At 37.9% G+C, this 23,058-nt stretch overlaps 1 protein-coding gene across 1 annotated transcript in view; it reads right to left on the bottom strand.

Annotated features, from left to right (window-relative positions):
- Nucleotides 1-16,350, bottom strand: part of LOC150094501 (growth hormone-regulated TBC protein 1-like) — a 193,261-nt gene extending 176,911 nt beyond the window's left edge. Inside the window, exon 1 of the mRNA XM_090412483.1 lies at nt 16,254-16,350. Within this exon, the coding sequence (XP_090268609.1) occupies nt 16,254-16,276 (23 nt within the window). The 5' untranslated portion in view covers nt 16,277-16,350. The remainder of the gene's footprint in view (nt 1-16,253) is intronic.
- Nucleotides 16,351-23,058: the final 6,708 nt, after the last annotated feature.

The raw sequence follows: 23,058 nt of genomic DNA, 5'->3' as shown, positions 1-23,058 counted from the left end.
TTGCCGTTCCGATAATTGAATGGTCAGATAAATATTAGATAGGCTGTATTTTAGGCTGTAGGATTAAATCAGAACACTTTGTTTTTCCACATCAGAGTGCTTTGTTACAAGTAGTACTGTTCACTGATAAATATTTATATATTTGTTATTATTATTATTATTACATCCTCCATGGAGTTGGCAGGCTCATTGTGGGAGGTTATTTCAACTGACAACATATCATACCGAATCTTAAAATCCTTAATACTCACTGCATTAACAACATATTCCTGTAATGCATTTCACTCACTAACAACTCTCCATGTAAAAAATCTACTCCTCACACTTCTCTTCACCACACTCTTACATAACTTCCTGAGATGGCGTCTGGTTCGTTCTTCCACTTCTTGCCTTAGGCTCTTTTTATAATCCTCTCTGAATTAATCCAATAAAATCCCCTCACTGACTTAAACATCTCTATCATGTCACCTCTTTTCCTCCTATCCACCAAACTCTGCAATCCACATTGCTTCAATCTCTCTCCATAGCCAACATTCCACAGTCCTGATATTGTCTTAGTCACTCTTCTCTGGATCCTCACCAGTGCTTCCACAACACATTGAAAAGCAGGTGATGACCAAATGTGAGCACAGTAGTTCAAGTGTGGTCTCATCAGGACTTCATACAGTGGCACAACCACCTCCTTATCCCTACATAGAGTACTTATCATAAGCAACTCTATCATGTGTGTCTTTGCAACACTTGCAATATGGCCTCTAAATTTCACAGTACATAGTTTTTCAGGGATACCAAGGATACAGAGTGAACTGGATGTATTTTGCTCAGTCTAATAGTCACAATAAGCTCTTCACTCTGCCAACAAACAAGCTGTACTTTATCTATGAAACCCAGAAAGAAATTAACAAAACAAAACTCACACACAGAGTTATATACCGGGTAATGTCTCTATGTGTAGCGATTATTCAACATGGCAGCCACTAGTATCAGTAACAGTCCTAGCCCTCACCCATTTAAAGACTACATTATTCAAAACTTGTTGAAGATTTTTTAGCTTGCTATGCATGCAATATAAAAGCTTTATATAATGGGCCTAGCACACTTATCTCTTGTGGTCAATGATTTCCTCAACATTGCTGCAATTCTCTGAGATGTCTTAACAACCTTTGCAATATGTTCCCAGAACTTTAAATCTCTATCCACAATCACTCCAAGATTCCTTGCTTTCTCCACTTCTTCCAGTATAACTCCACCAATTGAGTATGAAACATCCCATCTGTTGATCTCAAATTTTAAAACCTTACATTTAGTCACATTAAACTAACATCTCCATGCCTTTGCCCAATCTTCCAGCTTATTCAAATTCCCTTGAAGAGCCAAGACATCAGTACTATTACTAATAACCCTGCCAAGCTTCGCATCATCTGAAAACAACTGAACATCTCCCTGAAGTCCTGTGACAATATCAATAACATAAAGATTGATTTCTGGAAATATTTGGATTTCTGTGCTCAGATCTAGTTACTGGGATTTGAAGGGGATGAAGTAACATAATAAATTTAGTTTAATCCTTGGCGAGAGTGCAAAGACAGATAACAAAAAATGATGTCAGGACTGTACAATGAGGATATACTGAGGACATGTGGACTGCAGCGTTTCGTGGAGAGAAAGCAAAGCGAGGGCTATATTATTATTACGGGCACCTCCAAGGAGTCAGACTCAGAAGGAGGCCCTAACATCATGTCAAGAACAACTATTTGACATTCACACAGTAACTATCATACCTCGCCTTGAACTCATTCACAGTCATGGCACCCACAACAGCCTCTGGTAGCTTATTCCACTCGTTCACCACTCTCCAAGTAAAAAACCTAGCTCTAACACCCTTGCTAACCACACTCTTGCCCAGCTTCCATGTATGGCCCCAGTCCTCCTACCACCAGTCCTATTCTCAAAAATATCTTCTGAATTAATCTTATAGAAACCATTCAATAATTTGGATGTCTCAATCATATCACCCCTTTTCCACCTATCAACCAATTCCTGCAACCCACAAATCTTCAACCTGTTCTCATAAGGTTCATTCCATAGACCTGCTATCATCTTGGTCACTCGTCTCTGGATCCTCTCCACCTCCTCCCCATCAAGAAGAAACCCTGGCATCCAAATCTGGGCAGAGTAGTCTAGATGGGGTCTTATCAAGGCTCGATACAGAGGAACAATAACCTGTTTGTCTCTGCTTGTTAAAGTATTTTTCAGCAACCAAGTGATTTGATGAGCTGATTTAGCCACTTTTGCAATGTGCCCCTAAACTTCGACTCCCAAATCCCTGTCCTCGTCAATCTCCTGGAGTACGGTTCCACCAATGTGATATACTGCTGCTAATCTTTTCACCCCGAAATGCATAACCTTGCACTTTGCCACATTAAATTGATATCCATTCTCCTTACCCCAGTCCTCCAAACTATCCAAATCATCTTGCAAAATTTTGACATCCTATGCACTCACTATTGCTCTACCCAACTTTCCATCATCAGCAAACAAATGAACACTTCCTCTCAGATCCTTTCCTATATCGTTAATGAACAAATTGAAAAGTAGTGGTCCAAGAACAGAACCCAGCGGTACACCACTAGTCACAGGCCATCTTTTGGACTCTACTCCTGAATAAACCACTCTCTGATATCTCTCCATCAACCACCCTCCTATCCATCTCACCAACCCTATATCCATCCCCATATGCTGAAGTTTACTGATTAGAATTCCATGTGGTATCCTATCAAAGGCCTTAGCAAGGTCCAGTAGAATCACTGTAAACCCATTACCATTATCCAGTTCAGCCGTCACTGTGTTATAAAATGTGAGCAAGTTACTGAGCATGATATACCTTCACAAAACCATGCTGTCCACATACGGTATCCCATTTTCATCTATCCAATTATCCAATCCTGTATTCTTCTCTTGACTAATTTCTCCAAGACCTTGACAACGATTCCTGATATGCTGATCGTCGGTAATTTACAACAGCAGCCTTGGAACTATTTTCTCCTCTTTCCACCCCCTCGGGACTAACCCAGACCCAAGAATCAAATTAAACAAAATGGTCAAGGGCACTGACAATTCTTTAGCCGCTTCACGTACAACATGAACTGGTATACCATCTAATCCCACAGATGTATTGATATTGAGGTTTTGTAATAGACTATTCACCTCCACTTCATTCACCACAATTCCCATATAAGCTATTGGTTCATTCATTCCTGCAATGTCACCACCTGGATGATATACTCTTGCAAAGTAAACTATATTATCAAGACATTTAAAAGCTTTACAGGCATGGAAGGGTATTCTAAATACATCCACTTCACTCACTTCTAATCCTTCAACCCTCTCCACAGGAATAAGGTCTGCTTTAATGGAATGAACTCTGCAGTGGCTAACGACCACCTGTTGCTTCTATAAAAGTTATTCATCTCCAATCATTTCTCCTCCTCCTGCTAACCACATTGAAAAAATTTCTAGAGATTATACATGGACTATACTGTCATTCTCCATTCATATTGTAAATTTTTCTACCATACCATACTAGTCTCCCTCCAAGTCTATATTTTATATTTCTTATGCAACTATTCTTCATTCCTCATCATCATCTTCTTCTTCTACAACTTCTTTATCAGCATTTCCAGCTTCATTTCCTTAGTCATATATTTTACACCTAGTTTCTTTGTTATTCTGATCCTTGGCATACATTTTTTTCATTGCTGTTAACCAAGTCTCATACACAACTGATCAGTTTACCTTCAAATTCTTCCATCCATGGTATTGCTTTAAGTTGGCTTCTAAATTATTATAATCACAGCCTTGTAATTCCACAAGACAGAAAATTCTTTATATTTGTGATGAGCAGGAAATGTTTGGGCAGATCATTCTAGCAAGTGTAAAATGAGTGATCATTATGGGAGATTTTAAATAAAGCAGTATAAATTAGGCTGAGAAAGCAGCACACAGTAATAAGGAAATGGAATTTCTGGAATTCTTGAAGGAGGAAAATGTTTCAGGAAACAAGTAATTGCGGGAACACAAGGATCGAGAGTTTTAGATTTGGTCACTGCATCAGAGTAGCTGATTGTAACTGAGATGTCAATCTTATCACTGACTGAGTTTTAAAAGAGGTAAACCGTGAGTAGACATATCAGTACACAATAAATAACGGAAAAAACTCACGTAGAAAGATTATTTATTAGTATAATTTTCGCCTGTGTGTCACAGGCATCTTCAGTACATTAAGCTCAAAATTAAACACTAATTGACAATTCCAAAAAGCGCCACCTAAGTAGCTGGTGTAAGATAACTAAAAAGGTCAATAACTTTCCTAAAAAAAAAAAATAAAAATAAAAAATAAAAATAAATTAATACAATAAAAAGTTAGGAAAGATTAGCTGATTTGTAAAGTACTATCTCCCATAGTACTTTACAAATCTTTCCTTAGTAACTTGCTTACTTTTTATAAACAAGTAACAATGGAGTTCGATATGGGAAATGGCTACCCAGTGATACTGCTGGACTTCACAAAAGCATTTGACAAGATTTCACATAGAACTCTATTGCATATACTTGTGCAAATGAGGATGGATATGAATTTGATTATTTGAAATTAGAGGATGGCTGATGGATAGATATTAAAGAGTGGTTTATGGAGAAGTTGAGACCAGGAAAAAGCATACCATAGGGCTCTGTGCTTGGTCATCTGTTGCTTAATTGCATATCAATGATAAAAGAAAATGATTTGACAAGAAACATTCAGTTATTTGCTGATGATGCTAAACTGGGAAGAGCAATGGTAAATGAAAGTGATGCAGAAATCCCGCGAGAAGACTTAAACAGACTAGCAGTATAGACAAATAAATGGCCGCCAGTTTAATGTCGCCAAGCGTAAAGTGATGCACTTTGGAAAGAGATCAGAAGTTGTGTACTACAAATACTGACCACTGAATTAGAAACTTTCATGCAGTATGGAAACATCACTTGCACAGCATGTATGCAAAATATGTGGTCATGTGTATCACCACCTGTTCTAGGCAACTATTTAAGAATGCTGCTGTCAGTAATTATCAATATTTTTGATCACTATGGGAAAAACAAAAAAGCTTTCAGAGTTCAATAAAGGGCTTACTGGGGGATGCCTATCTGGCTGCAGCCAAGATTTTGAAAACAGCAGATCCAACTGGTTTTTCAATAAGTGAGATATCCCAGGTGTTTAATCAGTGGAAAAATAAACCACATTGTTGTCTAAGAGGTATAACTGTGGTCCTAAGACAGTCTGTCAGGAACAAGATTGCCGTCATCTGAGAATGCTTGTATGGAGAAACAGAACTTCCCGTGTACAGCAATTATCCAAAGCATATATTTGGTGAGAACATATCCACTAAACTGTGCAGAGGTAATCAAAAAGGACTGGTATTGGCAGTTGCATGCCTATATGAAAACTGAAAATATATGAAAAGTTTTAATTCAGTCACAGGTATATGAATATTGATGCAAACGAAGTGCAGAAAACTGATGAAGTCAGGAACTTGGATCTGGTTGTGGACAGGGAATTAAAGTTTAGAGGGCATATTGTACAGGTAACCAAAACAGCACATCAGATTACGTGGTTGTTGAAGAACACACAAGCATGGATAGAGAGGTCATTGTTCCCCTTTATAAGACTTAAATAGAACCAGATTGGATGACTGCACACAGATCTGGACTCCTAGATTGCATGGGGGGGTGCAGAAGTTGTGAAGAAGATCCAGAGGCAAGTGACAAAGATTGTGGCAGGTCTCTGGAACGCTCCCTATGAGAACAGATTGATGGTCTGTAGGCTTTAAAAGTTACCTGATAGGCAAAAAAGAGGACACATGATAGAAATATTTAAGTTATTAATGTCAATAACTATCATTTGCATAAATTATTATGCCACTGATAGGTATTGACACCGAAGACTTTTTTTTTTTTCAGTACATCACAAGAAAGGACAGAACAAGAAATCACTAGTGAAAGTTGTGTAAGAGTGGGGTTAGCAAGGGTATTTGGACTAGATTTTTTGTTTGGAAGGTGGGGATGGAAATGAGAGGCAAAAGGTGGTTATAGGTACTTCATCAGTGAAAAGTTTAAGGAGATATATATATATATATATATATATATATATATATAGGGATTCTGTATACCTATATCTCTATATAGATAGAGATATAGGTATTCTGTGAATAATTATGAAAATTTGGTAAGTTGGTTGTAAAAAGAAGGATGTTATATGGTATAGCGATACTATCATAAAACATGCCATTGATGAATGGGTTATAACGTCAAGTTTTCCCAAAGCAAAAATAAAAAATAATAATAATAAAATAGCACAAGTAATTGAAAAACAGAAAAGAAAAGCAAAAGAGGTAACAATTCTGGTAGGTACCAATGACTTAACTAGTGATAAATTCAGTATGAGAGACTAAGAACAGATTGATAGTCTATAGGCTTTAAAAATTACCTGATAGGCAAAAAGAGAAGATATGATAGAGATATTTGTTATTAAGGGGGTTTTATAGGATTGACACTGAAGACTTTTTTTTTAGTATATGGCAGGAAGAGAGAGAGAGAGAACAAGGGGTCACCCATAGAAATTGTGTATGAGTGTGGTTAGTAAGGATGTTAGGACTAGATTTTTGTTTGAAGGGAGGTGAATGGGTTAACAGATGTGGCTGTGAGTGCTTCATCAGTGAATGAATTTAAGGAGAGGTATGATCGGCATAAGATAAGAAGCCAGACTCGTATCAATGACATCTTTCTTCACCACAAGTGACTAAAATGGAAATGAGCTAGACATCTATCCAGAAGAGAAGATGAGCAATGGACCACCATACTTATACAATGGAATGCACCACTAGTGACTTTGCTCTTCTGGGATATCAAGCCTATCAGATAGCCAATCTCTAATTCAATGCACTAATCGATTATCTACTATACATATACATACAATACTGTTGTAATCTCTCCAGTTGTCAGTGGCCACACATCTATTATTGTCGACACCGGCATTCATTCTACTGCAGTGGTATCAGCAATCATAAAGAAAAGAGTAAAAGAATATACCAATTGCTTCAAATTCTTCTTCTTCTTTCTCAGCCATTTCCAATCTACTGATGAATGAAGGCCTCCTCCATGATCATCCAATTTTCCCAATCTTCTGCTTCTGCCATCCATCTCTTTCTTGCCAGATTTTCTATTTCATCTGCCCATCTTGTTTGTGGGTGTTCTTGTCTTCTCTTTCCGGTTGGTATCCATTTGTTACTTTTCTGGTCCATCTATTGTCCCTCCCTTGAGCCAGACATCCTTCCCATCTCCGTTTGGATGCTTTTACAATTTTTACTGCAAGTTTTCTCATTTGTTCAAATTAAAAATTCAAATTAAAGTATCACAAAGTATCCCTATTCAGAGATCTGTAGAGAGAACCAGTACATGAAATAATCTCAAATTTTGTGGGTAACCTAATCAGATCATGGGAAAGAGATTTTATTATTATTATTATTATTATTCAGGCCTCCAAGGAGTCAAAAGACTCATCGAGGGAGGTCCTTTCTAAGACATAAAGTCTGTCAAGACTCATCGAGGGGAGGTCCCCCCCCTGAGAAACACAAAGTTTATCATACCACTCCTTAAACCCACTGACCGTACTCGCTCCCACCACTCCATCAGGCAATGTATTCCACGGCTCAACCACCCTCCACACAAATAAACCACTCCTTACCCTCTTGCTCACAGTTTCCTTTCGTAACTTCCAGGGATGGCCTCTTGTCATCACTCCTTCCCGCTGATCAACCAAGCGAAAGAACTCCCCAGTGTCAACCCTGTAACCACCTCTCAACAGTTTAAAAGTCTCAATCATATCACCTCTCCTTCTTCTATCCACCAAACTCTGCAGTCCACATTCTCTCAGCCGATCCTCATAACTATCCTTGTACAGTCCTGAAACCATCTTTGTCATCCGTCTTTGTATCCTTTCCACAGTTAATTTATCCCCTTCAAATCCTGGGGACCAAATCTGAGAACAATAGTCCAAGTGTGGTCTGATCAGAGACTTATACAACGGAATGATAACCCTCTTATCTCTGCAGGTCAGTGTCCTTCTCATAATAGCAGCAATCCTCTGTGTTACCTTCACCACCTTTGCAATATGTCCCTTAAACTTCAGGTTTCTATCAATCATCAACCCCAGATCTCTTGTCTCCCCTACTTCCTCCAGTATAACTCCTCCCATAGAGTATGCAGCATCCCATCGATGTTTCCCAAACCTCAAGACCTTACATTTTGCTGCATTAAACTGACATCCCCATTCATTTGCCCATCTATCTAGCTTATTTGAATCCTCTTGCAGGGCTACCACATCTGCACTATTACTAATAATCCTACCCAGCTTCGCATCATCCGCAAACAACTGAATATCCCCCTGCAATCCACTGGCTATGTCATTGATATAAAGGTTAAACAATATAGGTCCTAGTACTGAGCCCTGTGGGACCCCACTTGTACCCCTCTGCCTCCTGGAAACTGCTCCACCATGCACAGCTCTCTGATACCTATCAGACAGCCAATCCTGAATCCAGTTGACCAATCTGACATCCAGACCCATGTGCTGCAACTTAAATATCAGCTTATCATGTGGCACCCTGTCAAATGCCTTCGCCAAGCCTAAGAAAATTGCAGTATATGCCTTTCCCTCATCTAATGCTCTTGTAACTTTATTATAAAAGGCTAGCATATTGCTAAAACAAAAGCGTCCTTTCACAAATCCATGTTGATTCTCACAGATAACATTACCCTCATCTGCCCAATGCTGTACACGGTCCCTCACTACTTTCTCCAAGATCTTAACAACTACTGATGACACACAGATTGGCCTATAATTAGACACTTCCAGTCTGTTACCACCCTTATGCAATGGCACTATCTTACCTTCCTTCCATTCCCTGGGCACCTTTGCCAAAGCCAGACTTTCATTGAAAAGCCACGTTAAAGGTATTGTCAATTCCCTAGCACATTCTCTCAAAACTCGTGGCGAAATACCATCCAGTCCCACAGCTTTACTGACATCCAGAGTACTCAGTATCTGAAACACACTCTCCTCCTGTACCTCCAGACCTCATACCAGTCCTATCCCTCTAGCATTAAAACTGACTCCTCTAGGATGAAATACTCCAATAAAGTGTTCATTGAACAATTCCACTATATCCTCTGCATCAGTCACTCTATTCCCATTTTTATCCCACAATATCATTCTTCCACAGTCATTTCTCCTCCTACTGGCCACATAGCTAAAAAATTCCCTAGGATTTTCTTTGGATCTTAGGGCCAATCTCCTCTCATATTCCAGTTTCGCTTTCCTTACCACACGAGTCACTCTTCTGGCCTGTGTCTTATATTCCTCATGCATCTCTTCACCTGTCTCCTTATATCTCTTCCATAGCTTCTTTTTCGCATGCAATTCCTGTTTAATATTGTTTGTCATCCACTTTACTCCAAATTGCGCCCTCTTCTTCACTCGTGGTATACAACTTACCATTGCTGATAACAAATATTCTTTCACAATTTCCCACGCACTGGTGATATCCCGGCCTTCCAATTCCTCCCTCCATGAAACTTCCCGAAGTTGACGTCTAAGACTATTATAATCACCTGCCTTATAATTCCACATAAGTTCCCATCTCTTTGATACTCCTGCATGTCTATTCATTTTCCAAGTCAAAACCGTATGGTCACTCTCTCCAACTGGTGGGAGAGACGTCAATTCAGTTATTATCAACTCTTCTGATGCTATAACCAAATCCAAAATTTTTGAACCTCTTGTTCCCTCTGTTACATGTTGCCTAAGACATTTGTCCCTCAAGAATTCTAGAAATTCCATTCCCCTATTGTTACATGCATCTTCCTCTCTCCAATTTATACTACTGAAGTTAAAATCTCCCATAACAATCATTCTTCTTGCACTTGCCAAACTTAGCTGTCTAAACATCTCCTGGTCCCCATCCTCTGTGCTCCTGGGTCTGTAGCAACACCCCACTAAATATCCTGTCTTGCCTACCTCTACCTCACACCATACGCTCTCAAAATCATTTGTCTCACTTCCTTCCAAATTCTCCACTCTTAGAGGACATAGGTCATCACTTATCATAAGCAGCACCCCACCACCACGCTTTCCCCTCCTATCCTGGCGAAAAATGCTATACCCAGCGACTTCTATTCCTGTTTTTATATCCCCTTCTGTCAACCACGTCTCAGTGATCGCAATAATTTTTGGCCAGGCTGATGCTATCTGCGCCACCAATTCCTCTCCCTTATTCCGGATACTCCTGGCATTAGTATACATTTTGACAACAAAAAAAAATTAGTTCAAAAAAATGACTGATAAGGGAAATATGGCACTGTGAACAAGTAAAGATAGTGAATTTTGCATACCAAGTAAGCCACGTTTCACAGAAGAAAGGTTAATTAGTCGCTCCTTTTCTATGAAATGGTCACCATGTTCATCAGACCATCCTGGCTGGCTCGATTTCTTTGCCTACCTGGTTGGCCGAGTGGTTAGCATGTCCACTCTCCAGCCAAGAGGCTGCAGGTTTGAATCCCGCTGTGGGCATGGTTGTTTGTGATTGTCTTACAAACTTTGTGTGGAAAGGGAATCTGCGACCCTACCACTTATTCTAGCAGAAGACATCATTGCCAAAACCATGTGAAGTACGGCAGGGACCATACAGCATCTACAGATGTCAAATGTGAATTTTTTTTTGCTGGCCTGGTCGGTTGAGTGGTTAGTGTATCTGCTCTCCAGCCAAACGGCTGTGGGTTTGAATCCCGCCACGGGCATGGATGTTTGCGATTGTCTGTGGAAATGCTAGTGGTTGTGATGATGGGCAGTAGATGGCGTTTGTGTAGTTGCGGTTAGTGTAGTTGGTGGATTTGAGTGGCAGAGACAGAGTTGTAGAGTAGGTGCCCTCTCTCGATGAGTCTTTGGACTCCATGGAGGTGCCACATAATAATAATAATAATAAAATTAACCCTTCTGACTTTAGATTTTGGGATTACCTCAACTGGTGAATTGGGGAAAAGTTCTTCACCTGGCAGATTTGAAAGACAAAATCACGCATCACGTGTGAAACATTTTGACAGATCAGTTGCATTCTGCTGTAGACAATCCTGTATCTACAGCGGTCCTGCTATCGCTAGTGGTCCTGCATTAAGAAGAACATCTTCAAAATCACTTCCATTGACCATCCAGATCTCCCTGATAGCTCTGTGCAGCATGTCAGCTCTACATGATATGTTTTTTTTGCATCACATTATATTATGAAATGAATAAAATAAACATAATTGAATAACTTCGTTTGTCACTGACTGAATCGCATACCATCTGATTCACATTAATGCAATTTTCTCCCACTCACAGTACCATAGCTCTCCTATTGGTAAATTTTAAACTAATTTTTTTTTTATTGTCAAAATCTCTTCTCCATGATATGATTAGGGTACCCAGCAAGTCTAATGGTATTTCATCTACTGGTTCTCTCTACAGATTGCTCTGAATAGGAGCAGTTTAATTTGAAACACCCTGTACATTTACAAGTTGCATAAGTTGCACAAAAAAAAAATTTCTCTGGTACTTATTTGTTTCACAGGCATCTCCATAGAGCCCAGACTCATCATGGGAGGTCCATACTAATCTTATCTTTCTTGAACTCATTAGCTGACTTGCAACCGATTCTACTCATTCACTACTCTCCAAGTGATAAATCTGTATTGAGGCTCCTGCTAACCAGGGATGGTTAGCAGGAGCCTCAATTTCAAAGTCTTAATTTTCAGGGATGTTCTTGTTCTTTTTCTCCTAATCATATACTGAACTTCACCTGCACTAATCCTACAAAATTCTCTTTCCCACTTATCAACTGACTTCTGCAACCCAAAAATTTTCAGTTATCCTCATGTGATGCATTCAACAAAACCACTCACCATCTTGGTCAGTAACCTTTGTATCTTCTTCACAACTTCCTCTTCCCAACATGCATTTTGATAAGCAAGTAATCCTATGAGCCACTTCAGCAGTATGTTCGTTGAACTTCCTTTCAACCATTACCCCTAAATCCCTAGTCTCATCATTTTCCCTGAACTTCAGTTCTGTCAATGTAATACACAGTTTGTAATCTTCTCATCTCAAAATGCATAATCTCATACTTTTTCACATTAAATTGGAACTTGTTATCCTTTACCCATATTGTCGGTGTAAATCATTCTGCAGAATCTTTACATCACCTCGCATAACTATTACTCAACTAATTTTTGGATCATCAGCAAACAATCGAATATCTATCTTCAAATTATTTTCTTCACTATTAATGTATATATTAAAGCAATGTTCCAAGTACAGAGCTCGACAGCAACCTGCTAGTCACCTGCCTTCTCCTGGATTTACTTCTCCCTTTCCATCTCAGGATATTTAGTCGGGTGTTGCTACAGACCAAGGAGCACAGAGGGTGGGGACCAGGAGATGTTGAGACAGTTGAGCATGGCAAGTGCAAGAAGAACGATTGTTATGGGAGATTTTAACTACAGCAGTATAGACTGGAGAAAGGAAGATGCATGTAACAATAAGGGAATGGAATTTCTAGAATTCTTGAGGGATGAATGTCTTAAGCAACATGTAACAGAGGGAACAAGAGGTTCAAGAGTTTGGGATTTGGTTACAGCATCAGAAGAGCTGATAATAACTGAGATGACATCTCTCCCACCAGTTGGAGAGAGGGACTATATGGTTTTGATTTGGAAAATGAATAGACATTCAGGAGTACCAAAGAGACAGGAACGTATGTGGAATCATAAAGCAAGTCATTATAATAGTCTTAGATGTCAACTTGGGGAAGTTTCATGGAGGGGAGGAATTGGAAGGCCGGGATATCATTAGTGCTTGGGAAATTGTGAAGGAATATTTGTTAGCAGCAATGGTAAGCTGTATTCCACTAGTGAAGAAGAGGACACAATTTGGAGTAAAGTGGATGACAAACAATATTAAACAGGAGGTACATGCAAAAAAGAGGCTATGGAGGAGATATAAGGAGATAGGTGAAGAGAATATGCATGAAGAATATATGACACAGGCTAGAAGAGCGACTAGTATGGTAAGGAAGGCAAAACTGGAATATGAGAAAAGATTGGCCCTTAGATCCAAGGAAAATCCTAGGGAATTTTTTAGCTATGTGGCCAGTAGGAGGAGAAATGACTGTGGAAGAATGATATTGTGGGATAAAAATGGGAAAAGAGCGACTGATGCAGAGGACATAGTGGAATTGTTCAATTAACACTTTATTGGAATATTTCATCCTGGAGGAGTCAATTTGAATACTAGAGGGATAGAGCAGGTTCGAGGTTTAGAGGTGCAGGAGGAGAGTGTGTCCCACATACTGAGTACTCTGGATGTTAGTAATGCTGTGGGACTGGATGGTATTTCACCACGAGTTTTGAGAGACTGTGCTAAGGAACTGACAGTGCCCTTGACCTGTCTTTTCAATAAAAGTCTGGCTGCAGGAAAGGTGCCCATGGAATGGAAGGAAGATAAGATAGCGCCACTGCATAAGGGCGGTAGCAGACTGGAAGTGTCTAATTATAGGCCAGTTTGTGTGTCGTCAGTAGTTAGTAAGATATTGGAGAAATTAGTGAGGGACCATATACAGCATTGGGCAGATGAGGGTAATGTTATCAGTGAGAGTCAGCATGGATTTGTGAAAGGGTGCTCTTGTTTTAGCAATATGCTAGCCTTTTATGATAAAGTTACAAGAGCATTAGATGAGGGAAAGGCATATACTGCCATTTTCCTAAACTTAGCAAAGGCATTTGACAGGTTGCCACATGATAAGCTGATATTCAAGTCGCAGCACATGGGTCTGGATATCAGGTTGGTCAACTGGATTCAGGATTGGCTGTCCGATAGGTATCAGAGAGTTGTGTATGGTGGAGCAATATCAAAGAGCTAGGAGGTTACAAGCGGGGTTCCACAGGGCTCAGTACTGGGACCTATATTGTTTAACCTTTGTATCAATGACATTGTCTGTGGATTGCAAGGGAATATTCAGTTGTTTGCGGATGATGCGAAGCCGAGAAGGATTATTAGTAATAGTGCAGATGTGGTAGCCCTGCAAGAGGATTTGAATAAGCAAGATAGATGGACAAATGAATGTGGGTTTCAGTTTAATGCAGCAAAATGTAAGGTCTTGAGGTTTGGGAAACATCGATGGGACGCTGCATACTCTATGGGAGGAGTTAAACTGAAGGAAGTAGGAGAGACAAGAGATCTGAGTTTGATGATTGATAGAAACCTGCAATTTAGAGGACATATTGCAAAGGTAGTGAAGGTAATGCAGAGGATTGCTGCAATAATGAGAAGGACAATGACCTGAGGATCAAATTGTTATCATTCCATTGTATAAGACTCTGATCAGACCACACTTAGACTATTGTTCTGAGATCTGGTCCCCAGATCTTAGAACAATAGTCTAAGTGTGGTCTGATCAGAGTTTTGAAGTTGATAAATTAACTGTGGAAAGGGTACAAAAGGCGGATAACAAAGATGGTGTCGGGACTGTACAATGTTAGTTATGAGGATCGGCTGAGGGAATGTGGACTGCAGAGTTTGGTGGATAGAAGAAGGAGGGGTGATATGATTGAGACTTAAACTGTTGAGAGATAGTTACAGGGTTGACACTGGGGAGTTCTTTCACTTGGTTGAACAGCAGGAAGGAGTCATGACAAGGGCCATCCCTGGAAGTTACGAAAGGAAACTGTGAGAAAGAGGATAAGGAGTGGTTTCTTGGCATGGAGGGTGGTTGAATCATGGAATGAATTGCCTGATGGAGTGGTGAGAGTGACAACGGTCAATGCATTTAAGGAGTGGTATGACAGACTTTGTGTTTCCTAGGAGGGACCTCCCTCGATGAGCCTTGATAGACCTGTGTTTCTTAGAAAGGACCTCCCACGATGAGTCTTTTGACTCCATGGAGGCCTGAATAATAATAATAATAATAATCTGGCACCAATTTATCTATATTACTAGATTCTGAACCACCTCATCTGCTCAAATTTGTGTAACAGAATATCATGCAGTATTATGCCTACACTTCTGTTAAAGTGAAATGTGATGCTTACATGTAAGCATAAGTATGCCGATACAATATACATGTCAGTATAAGAACTCCAAGACTTATAAACTGATATCCTTGTGAAACTTAGTGTTACAAAAAATGTCCCTTCTTTGCACTTCATAATTTATAATGAAGCTAAATTAATAGGATATATGCAATACTGAGTACCTCCCACGATGAGTCTCTGACTCCATGGAGGTTGGGTGTTAACAATAATAACATTATTATCTTCATTATTATTACAATTCTCCTGAGGTAAAAGATTCATCTAGGTTTAAGATTTTGATCTGTTGTATGTTACTGGAACATATTAAGTCTGTTAAGCAATAGCTTATTTCAAATTTATCTATATTACATGTGATTTGATTTATGCAGAATTCGATATATTATTATCAGGCCTCCATGGAATATAGGAACCTTTTAACTACATGGCCCACTCAGTATCATTATATACTTTAAAAATAAAGCTCCCATATCAACCTCTTCCTCCTTACTGAAAAGTTTCTTCTATTCTTGGATGATTTCTTTTAGCACAAAACCGTGAATTAAAAATATTTGAAATGATATGTATACAGGGTTCTCAAACAATTAAATGTACTGTAAAATTATTGAGTTCAACGCAAATGATTCACGATTAGTGAAAAAGAGCATGCAGTTTCAACTAATTCAATCAAATAATGCAGTCTTGCTGTATAAGAAATGCATAAAAGGCAATTATTGTGAGTGAAGAAGGCAAGGTGTGCTGGAAGTCATTCAAGCGACACGCCTCCCAAACAAATAATGTGACTTACTTGTAAAGGCATTTTGATGGATAAGCAGTTAGAGATCATGCTGTATTTGTTTATGATTTTTTTAAATAATTTTATATCTTTATTTTTCTCTTGCAATGAAACAACCTTAGCATAATATATACAAATATATAAAGCTACTGAGATATAGTACCCATATGCGAATAAACACGATTCTTGACAAGAAAGTCACAATTTCTTAAAAATTAAGTGTATAGCACGCGGTATCAATTACTTCATTCATTCTCATAATTACCTGGTGTGCGGTAACTCTTCCATTACGGATATCCAAATCTCGTTCTCAACGCAACACACAAATTGAGCGAAGGTGCGCTCGATAGATCACTTCAAAACGTACAAAAACAACTAAGATTAACAACTTAATCAATGGATCAGAGTTGCATCATATATAACAAAACTAAATACAAAAAATTATCGCTTGTGTTGTGCGCACCATGCCAAATCTTTTTTCACGGCAGGTATTAATCTAAAAAATTATTAATACACAGCTTTAATGACATGTGTGAATTAATTGTAGTTCACTAGTGAATGTATGCTTTCTATAAGAAAACAAAGTTGGGTAAAAAAAAAAAAAAAGAAAAGAATAAATAAACTTTAAGTTGAAAAAAAAAGTATATATAAACATTATACAATACTGGGACTGTATATTACTGTTAAACCAGAAATATCTCAATGAAAATTTTGTGAATTTGTATTTGGGCGAGAGAGGAGAGGGAATGTATTTCGTACACTAAGACGCTTTTAATTCCGGTAATGACACAGAAGCAACGAAATAATTCGAGCCCCTTTCGCCTATCCCAAAGTATAACAACATTAATAATTATTTAATAAAATTAACAATTTAAATAAGTTTATTTCTTCTTTCAACCCTTTCTTTCGTTATGTACTGAAATCTAAAAAAGACTAATGAAAAAATGAATAATTTTTGTTTAATTTATTTCTTCTTTCGTTATGTATTGACATTTAAAAAAAAATAATGGATGTTAACACGTTTTTTTTTTAATTCTTTGGAATTAACATATAATGAAAGACTTTAAAAAATCCCCTAATATCCTTGAAATCTCCTTATAACCCAAAGTATAACAACAATAACAATTATTTAATAAAACTAACAATTTAAGTAAGTTTATTTCTTCTTTCAACCCTTTCTTTCGTTATGTAATGAAATATATATATATATAAAAAAAGACTAATTAAAAATTTAATAATTTTCGCTTAATTTATTTCTTCTTTCGTTATGTATTGAAATTAAAATAATAATAATAATAATGGGTGTAAACATTTTTTTTTTAATTCTTGGGGATTAACATATAATGAAAGACTTCGAAAAATCCCCTGACGCATTTTATTCCTCTAATAGGAAGTAGGCAAGGGCGTTTCATCCCCTACAGTCCAATAGTATCAGAATTGTTGTGTAACTTCTCTAAAGAATTTAGAATTTAAACTTAACGGTTCGCTGCTAATAAATTTCAAAGAGGTAAGATGCTTATGCCGCAGCACCAAGATTTGAGTGATCTCCGAAACGTTTCTCTTATATTGAAAGATTTGGGAATTTTCTTTGTAGCCTTAGTAGTAAGGCTGGTGTATGCATAACCTAGACAAGCTACAGCTGGGACCTCTGCTTCAGTGTAGATAACCTAAAACTGATAATGCGGATATGAGAGCGAGTAAAGGACGGATACCAAAAATTAGTGTAAGGAGGAGGAGAGTCTGACATGAAGCATATCACCAGTGGTGTGCAGCAAGGCTCTGTGCTCATACCATTATTGCTTAATTTGTACATAAATTATTAGGAAATAATTTGAAAGGGGATATTCAGTTGGTTGCTGATGATGCAAAGTTCAGTAGCTTAATAGTTGATGTAGAGAGTTTGCAAGATCATTTAAATAAGCTAGCAGTATCAGTGAAAGATAATGGTGTACATTTCATGCGGAAAAGTATAATGTTATGCCGTTTGAGATTGAAAGATTACAAGCTGTGTTCCACATTGATGGAACTATACTCTAGGAAATTGATAGGGCTGGAGAATTAGGGGTTATGGTGGATAGGGAGTTGAGGTTCAGACGGCATATTGCTGAGGTGACAACGTAGCTCATTAGATTACTGAGGAACACTCTAACAATCAGAGAGATAAAGACGTTATTGTTCTTCTTTATAGGCCATTGATACGTCCACATGCAGATTACTGTGCTCAGGACAGGCGAAAGCTGGCCTGCAGGGCCTGCATTGCAGGCGGGCGCCACCACAAGGTGGGCGCCGTTTCGAAGTGTTAGTATAAAGTTTCATTCTTTCTTTAAATTTTTGTAAACGAATTAACTAATAATAATTAGGTAAGTCAATATAATTGCTGCAAACTTACATATTATGCATAAAAATAGGTCAGATTTTCTCCCACTAAGATTGTCATGAACTTCTTAGGCAGCAAGCGCACCGTTTCGCTCGGCTCAGAGCAGCCCTGTGCAACGACCCTATCCTGTAATGTAATTTCTACGGGACCTTAGAGTCTCATTCCGCTGAAGCACTAGTAGTCGTTTGGCCCGGTGCAGAGCTCTGTGAAATCTTCATGTCGCTAATGTAAGTAATTCTAACGATTCTAACCATTCGAACCAGGTGTAATGTGATATAGGATTTCTTTATGGAACTCTTTGACGAGATACAATCTTATAGAGATATTTTTCGAAAAGACACTTTAAAAATTGAAAATCCTCTCGATATTCTTAAATGTATTGTGTCGAATAATTGATTGTTTACGAGTTTTGCAGTTGTTTTAAGATTATTAACTATACCTGTTATTATAGCAAGCGGTGAGCATTCGTTTCGAAACTTCAATTAATTAAGACTTATTTAAGAACAAGTATGTTACAAACAAGGCTTGAAAGTCTAGCATTAATAGCTATTGAAAATGATCAAAACTTAGACATTAAGAATATTATAAATAATTTTGTTATTATCAAAACTAGGAAATTTAAATTTTAATTAATAAAATGTTTTCAAGCACAAATGTATAATTCAATTTCTTTCTTGTAAATTCATTCCACATGATAATGATAAAATATAAATAAATAAATAAACTGCCATTTGTTTGGGGGTGCCCATTTTTTCAGCTTTGCAGGCGGGCGACGTCCATCCTGGTGCAGGCCCTGATGGTGTTCATGTTTACTCAGTACACGTGAGGCCCTTAAAATTTATAGCTTAAGGGCCACAAACTTTAAATCCTGCCTTTTTTCTTAATGCTTTAGTCATTTTTTTTCCATTTATCCCACTAATCTCTCAGTTTTTATGACTAATTCGTCACGTCATTCATGTAATCAATAGCAAAACTAATACACTACGAATTATTAACGGATTAATGAAAAAGTTGCAAGCTGATCTTAAATCCATATTATATAGTGTAAATTGCAACTCGTCTGGGCTCAGTCAAACAATCGGAAATCCTGCTAATAAAAATAAATAAAATAAACCAGCTAACGCCTTTTATTCATTTGTAGGGGCTAGGCGAGGCCTTTATACCCTATCTAGCATTTGGAGACTGAGTGGGCTGTCCAACCTCCACGGGTAGACAATCAGAGATAGCTGGCCCATGTCTATCACTAATTATAGGTAGCCACCGATGAGGCAAACAAGTGCTACCATCTCTTTATACTTAACCCTAACAAGATATGCTACTGTCTGAAATAATGTGGGAATACGGTGGATTTTCTTGAGTTTACGGGATGAAAAACCGCTTGCCTGTGCATGATCGACTAACTCGGAAATCGGTCGAAAATAGGCTTAGACAAGTTCCTCCAGTCGGATAGTCGATGACTGTACTTGAACCTAAGTGTAATTTCAAGACGAATTGCAGAGGATGCAAGCGTCACTTCCGCTGAGCTACACAGGCCTAATCCTGCTAATGTATTTCGCAATTACAAACAGTGGCGGCTCGTGGCTTGAAATCGTGGGGTACTGCAACTTTCGAAATATACATACACACTGTAAATACAGTGTATACATGTTTGAATAAAATATCAAAATTATGGTAAAAATTAAAAAAAAATTAAACATGAAAAAATATTGTTTATTATGGATAAAATTATACAGTTTGTTATAATTCAAAATTACTTAAAAATAAAATATATTCTTCTTGTTTTGTTTCATGAATATTGTTTATTATCAATAAAATTATACAGTTTAGTATAATTCAAAACTACTTAAAAATTCTGAGGTTCTAATTGTCAATAACCCAATAATGTTCTAAAATAAAAACTATAACAAATGTTATGTCTTTAATTGTAATGTCAAAATATTTAAAGAGACGGAGTACACACGATAAGCACTACGAACACTCTACTACTGGCGCAAACTGCATATAAACAACAGTGGAAATGCGATGGCCAGTTCCGCATTACGCTAATAGCTCGCATCTCACTATGATGTGCATATGCTAGCACGCATAGCAATATAACACTATGGTAAACACAGTACTGCTAGCGTCCTACGCCCTCCTAAATGCTACAGGATGAATTTTTATTATTATTTTTTATAAAATAAGAGAATTGTATAGGATTGTTGCTGATAAAATTAAATATTACAAGCAAATGTAAATAGATTAATGAATATATTTATATATGTAGAAAAATTGGGGATGCTGCAGTACCTATGCATGAGCCGCCCCTGATTATAAATAAATAATATGAATCCTCTATCGCACTTTTTTTTTCCCAAATAAAGTACAACATTAGGCACTAATATGAAATTTCATGGAAATCGTAGGCAGCCAGTTTCCACTTTTATCATTTCCAAAGTTGATTGCATTTCTTCAGCCTGATAAATAAAGGGCGACCTTCATAATCCTAACTAGTAACCAATACTCTGTGTGTGTGCATGTGTGAATACGCACACAGGGACACGAGGCGAGGGATTGTGCGAAATAGATCTAAAAATGAGGAATCCAGTCTCTCTCTCAAACATAATTATTAAATGGGATAGTCAATTCAAGAAGTAAACGTGATTGGTGGTAGAAGGGAATAGCACTTTCAATATAATAATGACAGAGCTATTAGGAACAAGAGGAATATGTTTCTTAGATTGGCTAGTGCAAACTATGAGCCTGTCTAACTCAATGAAAGTATCGCGAGAAGGAAGACTTTGGTTCAAATCTAGTCGCCAGTTTCAGGAGCATTTTCTAAGCTCCTGTAGCTGCCGACTAGATTTAAACCAACTTCCACTGGTTCCCAAATTAGTCGAACTCTGGCACTGGCAAACGTACCTCCAGAAAAGTGAATTGTGAAAATTTGGATATACATGTTGTTGTTAAAGTAGTTTGCTGAGATTACTAGTTTGATTGCAAACTAGTAATCTCAGCACTTCTTTAAGTCGTATATCCAAATTTTCGGACTCCGTATTCAACAAAACATTAGCGGGCGTTTAGCTGAATTGTTCTTAGCACACATAGAATCACTCCTACCCAATCCTTCCCTTCCTCCTCCCTGGCATCACCTTTTATGGCCGATACATTGACAATATTCTATGCACTGGAAATCCAACACACACATCACCTTACAAGCGTCCCTTGACGAATACAGCAACAGAACTAAAATTCATCATAGAATTCGAACAGAAGAAATCAGTCAATTTCCTAATCCTGACATTAGTCAGAACAAACAACAAAATAGCCACGAAAAAATTTCCACAAACCCACACATATCGGACACTACTCCATTTTAACTCATACCATCCTTATTCGATTAAAAAAATCAATCATCCTTATACAATTCATAAATGCTTACAAGTGTTCAACTAATGGTAATTATCGTAATTATCTGAACACAAAAATAAAGAAGCTAACACAAATTTTTCAAAATTGGAATTACCCAGCACAACTAATAAATTACGGTAACAAAACAGCAAAAACTAGGCAAAACAGACCAACAACCAAAACAGACTTTCAAATGCCATACATTCAGAGCACATACAAAGCCTACAAATACATTTTTGAAACACACTGACTAAAAGCGTGTTCAGAACGAACCAAAAATTGGCCACACTTCTAAAACATACAAAATCTCACACACACAAAGAAATATTAGAACACCAGAACATTGTTTACAAATTTCCTTTCCAAAATGACTCTGATGTCACCTACACAGGTTCTACTATCAGGTCTTTATGGGCAAGACTACAAGAACACTTCCGTGATGCAACATCCCTATTCCAGAACATTTAAACAATAAAAACGCAACAACAAAAAGAAAAACAGAATATAATATACAGGAAAAACAGAAATAGCAGTCCATGCCCTTGAACAGGAACACCTTGCAAATCGATAAGGTGCTAATATTAGATATACAAGAAAACGAAACAATGCTTAGAATATCGGAAACGATTGCCATAAAATGTGACGAAAACACAACAAACGTCCACCAAACCTACATAATCTCCAAGAGTTGAAAGAACCTTAACATAAAAATTACTTAACAAAAAAATTCTGACCAATAGGTCAGAGTCGTGACACAAGCACAACGAAGACAGAAACACCAAGCAGACAAGACAAGACATTGCCTCCACTTTCCCCAAGAGTTCCGAAGACGCACTGTCGAAACGGCTCACACCCCATTACTCCCACCCCTGACCTTTTCCCATCAATCCTTCCCAAAAAAATAAAGGGTGTCCCAAAATTCACGCATGATTTAAATTTAGCGCCATTTGTGCGGTAAAGTGTTGCCAACGAGGAAAAAAAAGACAGGGTGATAGCAGACAGTTCAGGGTTGTTAAAAATGGAGCACTACACGAAAGCACAACGCATTTTCATTGTTGAGCAATATTTTGAAAATAATGAAGGTTTGGCAGCCACAGTTCGCAATTTCCGTATAAAATATGGTCGGAATAGTGATTTAACTTCATAAACATTGAAAGGATTAATTAAAAAATTCAAGGAAACTGGATCAATTAGTGATCTTATACACTCTGCCCGTTCTTCAACAAGTCGTTCAACAGAAACCATCGAAGCAGTTCTTGAAAGTATTGCTGAGAGTCCAGGAACATCAATTCGGCACCGTGGT

Source organism: Typopeltis vanoorti, chromosome 22 (assembly GCF_054136105.1).
Source record: "Typopeltis vanoorti isolate ZY-2024b chromosome 22, IOZ_Tvanoo_1.0, whole genome shotgun sequence".
Classification (NCBI taxonomy): domain Eukaryota; kingdom Metazoa; phylum Arthropoda; class Arachnida; order Uropygi; family Thelyphonidae; genus Typopeltis; species Typopeltis vanoorti.
The sequence above is the reverse complement of the archived record's forward strand: the minus strand, read 5'-3'. Positions and strand labels throughout refer to the sequence as shown.